We start from the raw sequence: 13033 nt of genomic DNA, 5'->3' as shown, positions 1-13033 counted from the left end.
AAGATAGCAATCTTCGGACGCTTCGGTCGTTGGGACGAACGTTAACCCAAGCGGATCTTGGGCCTCCTCAGGAGCGGAGCCATGACTCAGGCACAACCCCAGATTCTGACTAGCAAGAGATGGAGCTCGGGCGGTTCGCAAAACATCCAAGCACATTATTTGTTTTTGTCCGATGTGACTGTCTCGAGCTTCGGACGAGCAACCGACCAGGCATGCCAGGGGGGCCTTCCTTGCGGATTGCCGTGGGCGCCCAAGTTTGAGGGCGGTGGAGGCCGCCCAGCGGCATATCAGACATCAGACGCGAATGTGACCCTGTTTCATCCGGCCGATGTGCTTCTCGAAGGAAGTCATCGTCGCTTCGTGCCCGGCGTTCGCCCAAAAGGGAAATATCGATTCTGGTTTTCAGACGCAGATGGCGTACGATCCCTGCAATAGAATCGGGAGAAGTCGGGGGGGGGGAGGCTTGCGAAATCCATGCGTTCCCGTCCTCCACCTCGTGCGTTCCCCGGGCCTGCCCCTGAAAATCCACTTTTTGGATTTTTACTTTGAAAGAGACCCACCGATGCCCAACGCCATTTGTCCCCTGTTTTGGGGGGCATCCACGGTGTGGAGCAGTGGCTTCTTCTGGCGTGGAACGTGGATGGAACCTCAAGCAGTTGGGGGTAACCAGAGTAGCGGTACTTCAGCCGTCTCTCAAGCCTTGAGAGACTTGCACACCCAACGTTGCCTACACCACCTTCGACTTTCGGTTGCATCGCGTTGCATTCCTGAGCGTATTCTAGCGCTAAGGTGTGGTGGTGAACTGCATTTCGCTTCGACCAGTTTTCGTGACCGGAAAAGATAGCAAGAGAATTTCCCGGTAAGCGCTGTCGTGTGAGCGCTGCAGCCTACTCCTCGAGGCTGACAAGCCGTGCAGTCACCCTCCCGTGTACGGAAACCGAGACAAATTCGTCACATTTTGTGATGCGCTTGTCTTCCTCTGGACGCTTTTGGACGCCCAATGTTTTGCCAATGCCACTCATTAGGTAATTGGCAATAGCGGTAAAGCCCCTTGCGTGCCACAGCACTCCTTGTAAGCAAGGGAGAGAGCCCGATGTCTGAGAGATGAAGGCCGACAACTGATTCCGACACACCTACCGGCGGATCGGGGCGAGCCCGCTTGGCCCAATCGGGAAACCAGCGCTTCCCATTGTCCGATCTCTGATTGGATGTAGCTTACGATGACCCGCCGGCCCCTGTTTTCGATGGTGTTAGGGTCCGCCGGCGGTCCCCAGAACAGCCCCGAACGAGAGACGCATGCTGGGATGACTTTTGGAGAATTGCGAGAGACAAGAGATAAGAGACAAGAGACAGCAACACCGAGACCAGAGTACAAGCAGATCAGCATTGGACGGTGAACCAGCGTTCGGTGGTGACGGAGCTCCGCTGTCTTCATAGTTGGCTCATCCACTGTGCAGGTCTCGGCGACGGGCTGGAATCACGGCGGTTCCCATGGTTCAGGTACAGGAATTCTTGGAGAGGTACCTTGGCATTCACATGGTGCGGGAAGTCTGACACAGCCTGACGCCGCACCAGCTCCGATGCACCCGTGGCGTCGCGCAACGGTGCGGCGGTCAACGTCAGCAAAAGAAATCCCCAAAATTAACAGACGAACCCAACCAACCACCAACCGCCTCCCAACAAAAAATAATAATAATAATAATTAAAAATAAAGAATAAATTGGTGGCAATACGATGAACAGAGAGTAAGAAAACTAAAATCGAGTAAAAGAACGAAATATTGAACCCGTTCATGGACCGCAGGTTAATTCAAGAATCCACTCCGGCTCCGTCCGGATGTCATCTCGGTGACTCCTGCCGGCTCCTTCGAAGAGCTTTACGGTACTGTGTGTATAGGTACATCGCGTACTGTACGTACTCTGGGTTTGTACGTGTAAGTGCCTTCCCAAGCCGGAACGCTCCATCCCTTCGGCGGGAAAAGAGTGGCCTCGCAGTGCGTTCGTTGGCTTTTCGTACCGGTACCCGGTACTCCGCCGGGGACGACCCCGGACAACCCTGACAAGGATGACCGGGCCTTTTCTTATCCTGCCGCCCCCCAGAGAGGGAGGGCGTGTGGTCTGCAAACAGGTCTCGACGCGGCGGCCTTTGAAACGCGCACCGAAACCGTCCGACAGGCCTCTGTCACATCGCCCAGCTGTGTTTCTCTCTCTCCCAGGACAGTTGGTACTGTGGTAGGAAAAAAAAAAAAAAAAATCTCGATCCCGCTCTCTCGGCTGGGACAAACACATGGGTAGGCGAGGGGCGAGATGGACGCTGTTCGCGTCGCGGGCCCCCAGCGCGCAAAAGTTTTTAAACCGGCTCGCTCTCAGCACCCAGTATGTCGGTCGGACGCTGCATCTGTCCCTCTTGTTGACAAAGGCTCTGGTGGCCCGGTCGACTACTGCTGCCGCTGGCGCTACTGGCATTCATCACCCTAGAGCTGCTGGTTCCAGTCGTAATCCTAATAATACTACTACACTCACGCCGCAGGGGATCCTCTATCTGCACCTGGTCCAGCCCTGCCTCGACCTCGCCCCGTGGATTTACAGTCTCGTTCCCCTCGCCCAACTCTCCTTCCTCTCCTCCCTCCCGGCCCTCACACATGCCATGGCGTCGTATGCCCAGAGCACCTCCAGTTCCGACAGCATCTCTACACCTCGGTCGATCTCCCCCTCATCAGCCGCGTCGGCCCGGTCGTCACACTCGTCTATATCTAGCTCCAAGCGCATGTCCATCTCGTCGGCACGCAGGATCTCGGCAGCAAACCCAATGTCGTCAGTCGATATCGCTACTATTGAGGAAGCCATGAGAATGGCGAACCTCGACACCCTCCGGGGCTACGCCCAGAACCACTACGGCGAGGTGCACCAGTATGCCACGACCGAGTATATCTCGCAGAACCAGGCCCTCGGCTACCAGGTGCTCAACGAGCCCATGTGGAATAAGGGTGAGTCAGCTCTTAGCTTCCATCTCCATCCCGGCTCCATCACTGCTTTGATCAGCCACGCCTTCCCGCTGCACAATGGCGGTCTGTTTTTTTGGTGTCCCGCAGTGACTACCACCAGGAGGTAGTACATAGTGGGCGCGCCGAAGCTTAAAAGTAGCGTCCCAACATATCACTCCCCCTCACCCATCGCTCGCACCGTCACTCCTCGTTACTCTGCTCTCGGTGGCCCCGCCTTCTCTTCTCATTTGATGTTCTTTCCCTTTCGGCCCTCTCTGCGCGCCATGGCCGTTGCTAACATGCTCCGCCACCACCAAGGCCTCTCGTTCACGCCCGAGCAGCGCATCTCCAAGAACCTGACGGGGCTCATCCCGCACGTCCTGGAGGACAGCAACAAGCAGTGCGAGCGCGCGCTCAAGATGATCAGGACGCGGCAGACGGGCATTGATAAGTACCTGTACCTGTCAACCCTCAAGAGCCAAAACGTCGACCTCTTTTACCGCCTGCTCATCGACCACGCCAAGGAGCTGATGCCGCTCGTGTACACGCCGACCATTGGCGATGTCTGCCTGCAGTACTCGACGCTGTACACACGGCCCGAGGCGCTGTACATCTCGATCAAGCAGCGCAAGTCGATGAAGACGATTCTGAGGAACTGGCCGTACCCGAACCCCGAGATTTGCGTCGTGACGGACGGCTCGCGCATTCTCGGCCTGGGCGATCTCGGCGTCAATGGCGTTGGGATTCCGGTAAGTGGCTTCGGCAGAGAAGAAGTGGCGGGTCCCGGCAGGACGGTGGGCTAATCTGCATGCGTCGGCGCTAGATCGGCAAGCTAGCCCTGTACACGGCCGCCGCCGGTATCCACCCGGACAAGACGCTGCCCATTGTGCTCGACTGCGGCACGGCCAACGAGACCAACCTCAAGGACCCCCTGTACCTCGGCCTGCGCGCCAAGCGCGTCCCCGTGGCCGAGCAGCAGGAGTTTATGGACGAGTTCATGCAGGCCGCCAAGGAGGTCTACCCGAACATGGTGGTGCAGTTTGAGGACTTTGAGAGCGAGAAAGCCTTCAATTACCTCGACCGCTACCGCAACAGCTACAAGTGCTTCAACGATGATATCCAGGGCACCGGCGCTGTCGTCTTGGGCGGGTAAGTTTAGTTTTCTTTTTTTTCCTTTCTCTTTTTTTTTTTTTTTTTTGTCTCCCCTCTCTTCTCTCTCTCTCTCGTGCCTCAACTAACCCCACCCGCAGTTACATTGGCGCCGTCAACCTGTCTGGTGTGCCTATCGAGGAGCAGCGCCTGGTCTTCATGGGCGCTGGCTCCGCCGGCGTCGGCGTCGCCAAGCAGCTCGTCGAGTACTACACCAAGCGCGGCCTGTCGGAGCAGGCTGCCAAGGACAAGTTCTGGCTCGTCGACACCAAGGGCCTTGTGACCAAGGACCGTGGCGATAAGCTTGCTGAGCACAAGAAGTACTTTGCCCGGACCGACAACAACGGCCACCAGTTCCGCACCCTCGAGGAGGTCATTGAGTACGTCAAGCCGACCGCGCTGGTCGGCCTGACTGCTACCTTTGGCGTCTTTACCGAGTCCGTCGTCCGCGCTCTCAAGGCGTCGGTCGACGCCGGCGGTCTCGGCCGCAGGCCCATCCTCTTCCCGCTGAGCAACCCTCTCACCAAAGCCGAATGCACCTTCGAGCAGGCCGTGACCTGGACCGATGGCACCGTCATCTTCGCTTCGGGCTCGCCCTTCTCTCAGTTCACCGTCAAGACCAGCGACCATGCCGTCACCTACTACCCCAACCAGGGCAACAACGTCTACGTGTTCCCGGGCATCGGTCTCGGCGCCATCCTCTCCAAGGCCAGCCGCGTGACGGACAACATGATCTACACGTCGGCCGCCGCCCTGGCCGGCTCGCTCAACGCCGATGAGATCCATAAGGGGCTCATCTACCCTCGCATCGAGCGCGTCCGGGACGCTAGCATCATCGTCGCCCGCGAGGTCATGAAGGCCGCGCGCCGCGATGGCGTCAGCCAGCTGCCCGAGGAGCAGTGGCTTGAGTGGGAGGAGTGGGGCGATCCGGCTCTCGACAAGTACATCAAGGCTCGCATCTACGATCCTCAGCTTTAAAGTGTGAAATTGGGAAAACAGAAGAGGGGAGGATACAGGCGCCGCGTCCTCACAAACGCGTGTTTCGTTTTCTTCTGCTGTTTCTGAAGGGTTCTGCTTCTTTGAGGCTGCGTCGTTCTCCATTGCCTGTGGCAAGCCAAGCGGGACAGTCCCTCGTCCTTGGGTCGATCGGGGGCCCGGTTTCATTCTTTTCTTTTTTCTTTACATTAATGATTCCCCAACACGGCTGGTTTGGTTCGCTTTGGACAGGTTTTGGATGGGATGGCCCACGATATATTGCATGGGCTTGGGAACTTGCATTGGGACGGACAACACATACACTGCATGCGCGCTGCGCTGCACCCGCACTATACTGAGCGTACATGTTTTGCGATAGACAAAAAGATTGGGGTGCCTAGATGAAAGTGGCAGCCGAGCAGCGTATGGTTGAATGGCAAGGTCGATTCAATTTAACAGATGGGTTTCTGAAGCGGAATACATGGCGTCGTGTCGCATTCTCCTACGTGGTGTCGCGGGATATCAGTCTGTAGTTCTGAGCCATAAGGCACCGTGGCGCAAAAACATGGTACTTCAGATGAAAGACGAAAATCTGCGTGGCGCGGCTGTTGACCATGAAATATTCTTCCTTGTCACAGAGACTGGGCTAAAAAAAAACCTCGATTCCTTGTAACACTTAATACCTATGATGTAAAGTACCCGATGCATGTACCCCCCTGTAACCCAGCTACTACTCCTTCCTTTGGCCGTGCAGGCAGGTATGTCCCAGGGTCAATAACCACGCCCAAAATGCACCGATGAAATGAATACTCCAGCCTCAAACCCCTCAGCATTACTCCCAAGCGCCAGGTACATATATGTACCAACATCCCACCACTTACTTCCCACCACCACCACTTCCTCCTCCTGCTCCTCCTGCAGCCGCCCCTCCTCCTCCGGCCTCAACCAACTTCCTATCCGCCCGCTCCAACCTCTCCCTCGCCGCCGCATCCGACATGAGCCCTCGAAACCACCTCTTCAGCAGCCCGACATACTCTACATACCCCTCGTAATCCTCGACGGGGGGGCCTTTGATCTGCGGCACACTCCCACTCCCACTCCCATCCTTACCCTCACCATTACCACCACTACCAGTAGCACCAGCACCAGCACCAGCACCAACACCATCATTCTCCTCAAAAACCGCCCACGCCGACTCCCCCTGCGTCCGCAACCCCCACCCCTTCTTGCTCAGCGACTTGACCTGGAACCGCTGCAGCAGCACCGCGTCGCCGGGCTTCACGACGGGGAGCGAGTCCTTGTGGGGGCGGTACAGCTGGACCTCGACGACGCCGGCGGGCGCGGCCGACGGGTCGGTGACGTGGAACGACATGAAGAACTCGCGGGGTCCGCCCTTGGCGCGCGTGGCCGGGGTGGGGTGGGTGGTGACGATGGCGACCACGTTGGGGAACTTCTCGTTGTGCAGGCGGAGGTTCCGGAGGGGGACGCACTCGGGGAGGTCGGTCCGGAGGCGCTTTGTGAGCTCGGATTTGAGAGCTGCCGTGGTAGTGGGGGTGAGGGGCGCGGAGCCGTCCATCTTGGAAGGCGACGCCAGGGCTGCCCTGGCGAGGCTGACGCTGTTGTCGCCCCCCTCGTCCCTCTCCGGCGTGGTATTTGCCTGGAGGCTGTTGGACCGGCCCCGGGTGAGTCTTGGGCTCGTGCGTAAGGGTTCGGGAACCTTCTTCGGCTCCTGCCCTCGCTTGGAGCGCCTGGTCGCAACTGCCTGGCGCGCAAGGTGGATGCTAATATCGGGAGACGGTGACCGGGTTTTGGATCGAGCTTGCGAGGCATCGATATCTTGTGAAGGTTGTTCCTCTTGGGTGGGTTGCTCTTGCATCGTCACGTGTTCCTCGGCAACCCCCTTCACCGCGGGGCTAGGTTGTTGAGGCACCGCTAGCTCGTGGCTCTGTTCGGCCAGGTCCGCATTCTCGGTACTGGATTGCTCGTGTTGAGCTTGCTCAGCTTGAGAGGATGGAAGCATTGCCGGTTGGTCATCTGGGGCAACTTCATCCGTGTCCACATCGCGCGGTTGGACCAAGGGGCTGGAGACGGGGATGACCTTATCATCTTCCAAAGTCGCAGTAACTGCACGTCCTTCTGGCGAGTAAACCTCTTGTGTGCCACTAATGACGTCGCCATTGACGGCTTGGCCTTCGTCAGCCTCGCGCCGAGACTCTGCTGGCGGCGTGTGCATGTTCTCGGCTGGGCCCTGGGCTGAGGGCTCACGAGATGCTTCCCGTTGCTGCTGGGCCAAGGTGTCAGCAGATGAGATTCGTTCTCGAGTTGTCGGCTCATCCTGGCTCTTCCCCCCTCTTTGAACTTGTTGCCCCATTCGTTTTGCATGTGACTTCGTTTCATCGGCCAATTGGCTTTGTGAAGGACTCAACAGCTCTTGGGCTTCCTTCGAAACCGGATGGGGCGGGTTCGGGGTTACCAGAGACGGAGCCTCATCCTCGACCGTTCCGAGCTCGGATGAAGGAATTGAAGGGGAGGCTGGCTTAAGAACGGACGTGTCCTTTCCAGTATGCTTCGGCGTGACCGCCGATGCCTTATCCGCTGGCTTCGATACGCCCGTATCTTGTTCATTCGCGCCGGAGGCCGGAGTTTGTGCCCCTTGCTGCGCGGTAGGTGCATCCGGGCGAAAATCGCTCATCACATCAGCCACAACGGCAACCTCAGACGCAACTCCGCCCACAGCAGCGGAAGTAAACTCTGGCCGTCCGCCGGGCCCTTCCTGCTCAGTGTTCTTTGACGGCTGGTTGTCTTGCGGAAACGTCTCTGAATGGGCCGAGGCCACGTCAATCATGTCGACGTCCTCATCGGAAACTTCTTCGATCTCCATGTCTGACTGCGTAGTCCCCGCTGGGCCTTGGGCTTCTGTAACGACATCCTCCATTAAGTCTTCATACTCGATCACTCCAAGTTCTTGGCTCATCTCAACCTGGCTGGCGAAGGAACTGTCATCGTCATCCGTCAAACTGCCATCGGAATCCCGCGTCTTAGCATGCTGGTCGTGCACCTCCTCATCTCGACTGACTTCTTCCACTTCGATTTGCTCATCTTTATCGCTGAGAGGGGTCCGGTCTAGTTCCTGCACATGGGCTTCCCCATCGCCGCCATTTTCTGCAATTTCATCGACTTCCTCAGACTCGTTATTGGACCCGTCACTAACCCGCTCGTCCTCGGCCTCCAGATACTCGGGGCGTAGTTTTCTAATGAAAAGACCTTCAGAAGAAGCCTCGCTCGGTGCAGATTCGATTTCCAGGGTATGTAAGTTGGTTCGAGTTTCGGCCGTTTTGAATGAGCCGACGCCTTGGCTGGCAGACGAAGATGCTTCCGGACCGCTGTCCGTTTCTTCTACGGTTGCCTTCAGTTGGGTGCTGATACCATTCGACGGTATACCGAAGTCAACGACATGGGTCTGACCAAAAATACTGCTATGGTGTTGGCTTTTTTCGGCCCCGGGACTGGTGGCGACTGATTTTTCCGGCTCGGGCGCATCCGACGGCCTTTGAACCTTTGGCTCGGGTGAGCTTTTGGATTTCGCGGAAGACTCCGGCGGATGCTGGATAGGAGCCGTCTGCGAAGCAACTGGGGGTTTGCTGGGAGTAGGGGCCGGTTCATCGTCATCCTCGGAGTCAGAAAGCAGGCTAATAACAACCGGCTCACCCGGCGGTGCGGACGCGGTGGGTTTCCGCAGGGGTTGCTGTTGGGAGCCTCCCATATCGTACCCATCTTCATCCTCCTCGCTTTCGTCATAGCTCTCTTCATCCTCATCCCAATAGTCACCTTCATCTTCCTCATCGTCCTCATCGTACATCTCCCCGTCGCCGTAACGGTCTCCAGCCTCTTGCTTGATCTCGTCTTCTTCTTCGGAAAGACCCTCGTCGTCGTCGGAAGGGATATCGTAGTTACGCTGATCGTAATCACCTTGTTCGATTCGCTCACCGTATGCATACTCGTCGTACTCGGCGTCCTCGTCTTCCTCATCGTCGATCCCAACCTCGTCTCCACTGATCGTTTTCTCGTCCTCCATTACTGTCTGATCCTCACGCGACATCGCGCGATGTGGAGGACCTTTCGGAGATCCCTCTGGGATCCCTGCCTGACCGTAACTGGCAAAGCCCGCCGGTACGCTCCCGAGAGCGACTTCGTTCGCATGGAGAGGCGCTTGCTCAGTGGTGATCCCGGTTCCCTCATCCAAAGCATCTGCCCCGAAGTGGCCTCCTTCCACTGGGTTGTAGTGCGGAGATTGGGTCGACATTTCCCATTGACCCTGGCCAAAGCACTGTACCGGGGGTGCCTCGGGAACAATGCCGTCGTCTTGAATCGCCATTTCGCCTCGCTCATCTGCCGCATTAAGATACGCTGCCGCGTCGGGGAGCTTGTTGGGAGCGGACTGGTCGTCAAGGTAGGACACTGGGTAGGCCTCATGCCTGTCACGGTCTGGGTCAGGGGCCGTGTCATTTGGCGGCGCAACTTGGGAATGCGCAGTCTGCGGAATGTGAGAGAACCCGAATCTGACCCGGTCTGCTATGTTGAGGGTTGACTCGACCCCTGCAGGCGCCCCCATGCCGAACAAGGAAAAGCCGGAACTGGATGGTTTCGTTGTGCCGAATAGAGAAGTCGAGAAAGTCTCGGTAATTTTTGCGGGAGGGGAGTCCGGTTGCTGCGGCTCTGTCTTCGTAACTTGAACAGTTTCAACCCCGAGTGAAGGCTCCTCTGACTGTTCTGGCGGTATCGGCTGTGGGGTTAACCTGGATTCATCTCGAGCTGGAACCAAACTCTGTTGACCACCAGAACGAGCTCCATCTTCGAGACTGGACGTGAGAAAGACGTCTTGTTCCTGGGGAACTAGAGTGTGATGCTCTCGGGCCAAAGCGGCCGCGTCTTCCTGAGGGACCGGGGTTGAGCTCTCTGGCGGGGGAGAAGCCATCTTCTGAGGGGTAACAAGAGCACCGACATCAACTGGTTCCGAGGCAGCCTCTGTCATTGTGGCCTCGACAGCCTGGCAGCCCTCATCCATCATTTGCGGTTTCGGCGAAGGCTGGGCAGATAGGTCCGCATGAATGTCCTCGTCCATCGCATCTTGGGCGGGGGACGCCGGCCCGGGACTCGGTGACTGGCTAGTGTACCGCCAGGCGCTGCTATCTCGACCGAAGCGGGTTCTCTTACGGCCTCTGCCCTTGGCTCCGCCATCCTCCTCGAATATGTCAAAGCCGCCCTCGAAAAGCGCGCCATATGAAAGCCTAGCCCTCTTGACAAATGCCGGCGAGGGATACTCGTTAGGTGCGAAGTCGGGGATCTTGCGCACTGCGGACTGCACATCTGGGCCAATCGGCACTGGTTCAGGTGTAGTTGCGCGCGCTTCAGCCAAGGGCTCCGGTGGAGGGTCGGGTTCGGGATGGTCAATGTTGATGAACTTTAGCTCGCTCGATTCGACCGATTTGACCTGAAAGCAATTAGATGATACTTTTGGGAACAAGTTTGCTCTGTTCCATCCTCACCTGGAGGGCAAGTCTCTCGTTAAACCGCAATTGCCAGTCAAGCCTCGAGCCAGGGATGCGGCCGGGCGACTCGTCTTTCGCCCATTCCACGCCATTAAGACTGAAGAGTAGCTCGTCGCCCGCTCCGATGCCGCATTCAGAGGCTGCCTTCGCGCTGGGGCCGCGAAGCTCTATCCGCACCTGGCCTTTGGCCCGGCGGAGGCGCACATCAGGCTCCGCGAGCAGGAAGGCGACGGTCTTGGTAACCGCGCTATAGGGCCAGGTGATGGTGACTTCGCCGCGAATCACGCGCTGAGATTGACCAGGCAAATCCGGGCCGAGTTGCGCAATTGGCGTTAGAGACTGCGACGAAAGCAGGGTGGCACAATCGCCATCGAGCGGTGCCATGGTGCCCAGACGCAGCAGACGGAGCCGAGAGAGGAAAGCGCCTATGGCATCCGGGAAGCTGCTCGTGAAGTCGTCATTTGCCAGTCGCTTGTGACGAGAATCAAAGTGGAAGACAATGGGAAATAGTGGGCGGGATAACGCGATGCAGAAGAGCTTTGAGCGCTGAAAGCGCGTGTGGTCGTTGGCTCGAAATTGTGCTTCAGAGCTCTGCTGCAGTGGAAAGCGCGAGCGGGCTGCTCCGTCCAAGCTTCCCCAATGACGGCACCGACGCGATCGTGGTGGAGCTCTGCCTCCCGGAGCCGAAAACAGAAGGCGGTGGCCAAGCGATGCCAAGCTCTGCTGCCAAAGCGGTAACTTCCATTCAGTGGCACAGAACGTATACGTATCGTACTGGACTCACTGGGGGTTGTAAATAAATATGGGGAAGCTGGATGGTAATATTACCGGCTCTCTCTTGAATCCACTCCCGTCTGCATCCACTCGTCCTCGGAGCGCGAGGCGGTACAATCCGAAGTCGGGTCACACTTGGTTTTACACGCGGCAAAGCTCCGGCTTGTATTTCCGAGCATTTGTCGGCCTGCAGACGTCCCCTGGTCGATCAGCTTATTGACGGCTCAGGTATTCAACGGCTTGTTGGCTAACCACTATTCCCATCTTACGACTTGGTCAAACAATTGGTTACTCAACAGCTTATTTACGCCAAGCTCCACCGCCAACGCCAGTTTAGCTCCCAGGCATGAATTTTTAGCTTTCATGATATCAGCCCGGTCTTTTCCAACATGCCTTAGCTAACAAAATAGAGTTCTGGTGGGGCTAAGGTTTGGGGGAAATCTTCCACTGCGTTGATGTCATTGACAAGTTTTTAGACTTTCACAAATTCATATAAAGGCAGTCCTTAACCCTCCTTGTCCACCTCCCTTCCTCCTAACATCTGTCAAAATTTTACGTCTTCCTAAGAGGTCTCGCAGTACTTAGCGCTGAGCTCTAAGACAGTGAGAACATTAGGGGGGGTTCTGTTCTTTTCAACTCTTTGGCCAATGATGATGTAAACCTTCGGGGGTGCTGAGGCCTATTAGTCTTCCGGTTTTTTTTGGTTTTTTTTTTTTTTTTTTGGCTGTTCTTTTCAACGCTTTGGCCAATGACGATAAATCTCGGGGATGCTGAGGCTACGTCGCGTTGTTCGATCTATTTATTGACCTACTGACAACCTGTTACAAGATACCTAGGAGTGCACAATATTGGCAACTCAGCTTTCTGCCCCTTATCCTAGTATGACTGGCCGGCATGCCTCGAGGCCAGGCATCAACGCTCCTGCTAGATACCAGGTCTGCTTAGAGCTCAAGAAGTCTGGCTACGCGATTGGCACTCAGGCATTCAATCCTACGCAGCTCTGTTAAACGGCGGTTCGTCTGACCCGCCCTCGATCGCGAGCGTCATGGAATTGAGGTGCTTGCTACTCGCTAAAACGCCAGCTCTCTTACCCCAGTCTGCGAATCTCGAACTCAGTCAAGCGTACGTCTTAATATAGCAGATTAGGGATAGTTACGGATCAAATTCGAAAGACTTGCGAGACTCGTGCCGACGAATGCCGGCGTCGAGGGTAGCGGGTCGTGTTACATTCTATTACGTTGCGCATCTGAGTTTGAGTGCGGTATTTTTGCTATTAATTAGGATATACAAAGCTAGAGGGAACAAAAGAAGTAGAAGGAAAGGCAGAATCGTGGCGAGGGACCGAGGGCATGAGAGTATTTATCGTCAAGAGTTGACTTCGCGATCCAGCAGCTGGTATGCGGGGCACCGGGAAAGAGGGACAAAATTTGGGTCCCGTGTGCCGAGCTATGAGTGGCGGATGCCGCGGCCAGTCAGGAAACAGAAGCCTTGACGGCAACACATGGATTACACTTGATCGGGGTTTAAAGGCAAAGCCACCATGCAACTGTTCTCTTTCCTCTTGTTCTTGTAGCCATTTGGTTCTCCGTTTTGCAGCTGCGGC

At 56.6% G+C, this 13033-nt stretch overlaps 2 protein-coding genes across 2 annotated transcripts; one reads left to right on the top strand and one right to left on the bottom strand.

The window, feature by feature from the left end:
* Positions 1 to 2286: 2286 nt before the first annotated feature.
* On the top strand, positions 2287 to 5110 carry MFIFM68171_05237 (uncharacterized protein; the record flags this gene model as incomplete). Its single annotated transcript, XM_071060657.1, has 4 exons — positions 2287 to 2986; positions 3302 to 3732; positions 3807 to 4132; positions 4234 to 5110. The coding sequence occupies 4 exons, from the start codon at positions 2287 to 2289 to the stop codon at positions 5108 to 5110; spliced, it is 2334 nt and encodes a 777-aa protein (XP_070916758.1).
* Positions 5111 to 5984: 874 nt separating this feature from the next.
* MFIFM68171_05236 (uncharacterized protein) lies at positions 5985 to 11040 on the bottom strand (the record flags this gene model as incomplete). Its single annotated transcript, XM_071060656.1, has 2 exons — positions 5985 to 10598; positions 10654 to 11040. 2 exons carry the CDS (start codon positions 11038 to 11040, stop codon positions 5985 to 5987), a joined length of 5001 nt encoding a protein of 1666 aa, XP_070916757.1.
* Positions 11041 to 13033: the final 1993 nt, after the last annotated feature.

The sequence above is a fragment of the Madurella fahalii genome, assembly GCF_045866475.1.
Source record: "Madurella fahalii IFM 68171 DNA, scaffold_2, whole genome shotgun sequence".
NCBI lineage: Eukaryota > Fungi > Ascomycota > Sordariomycetes > Sordariales > Madurella > Madurella fahalii.
This window is presented reverse-complemented; position numbering and strand designations above follow the sequence as displayed.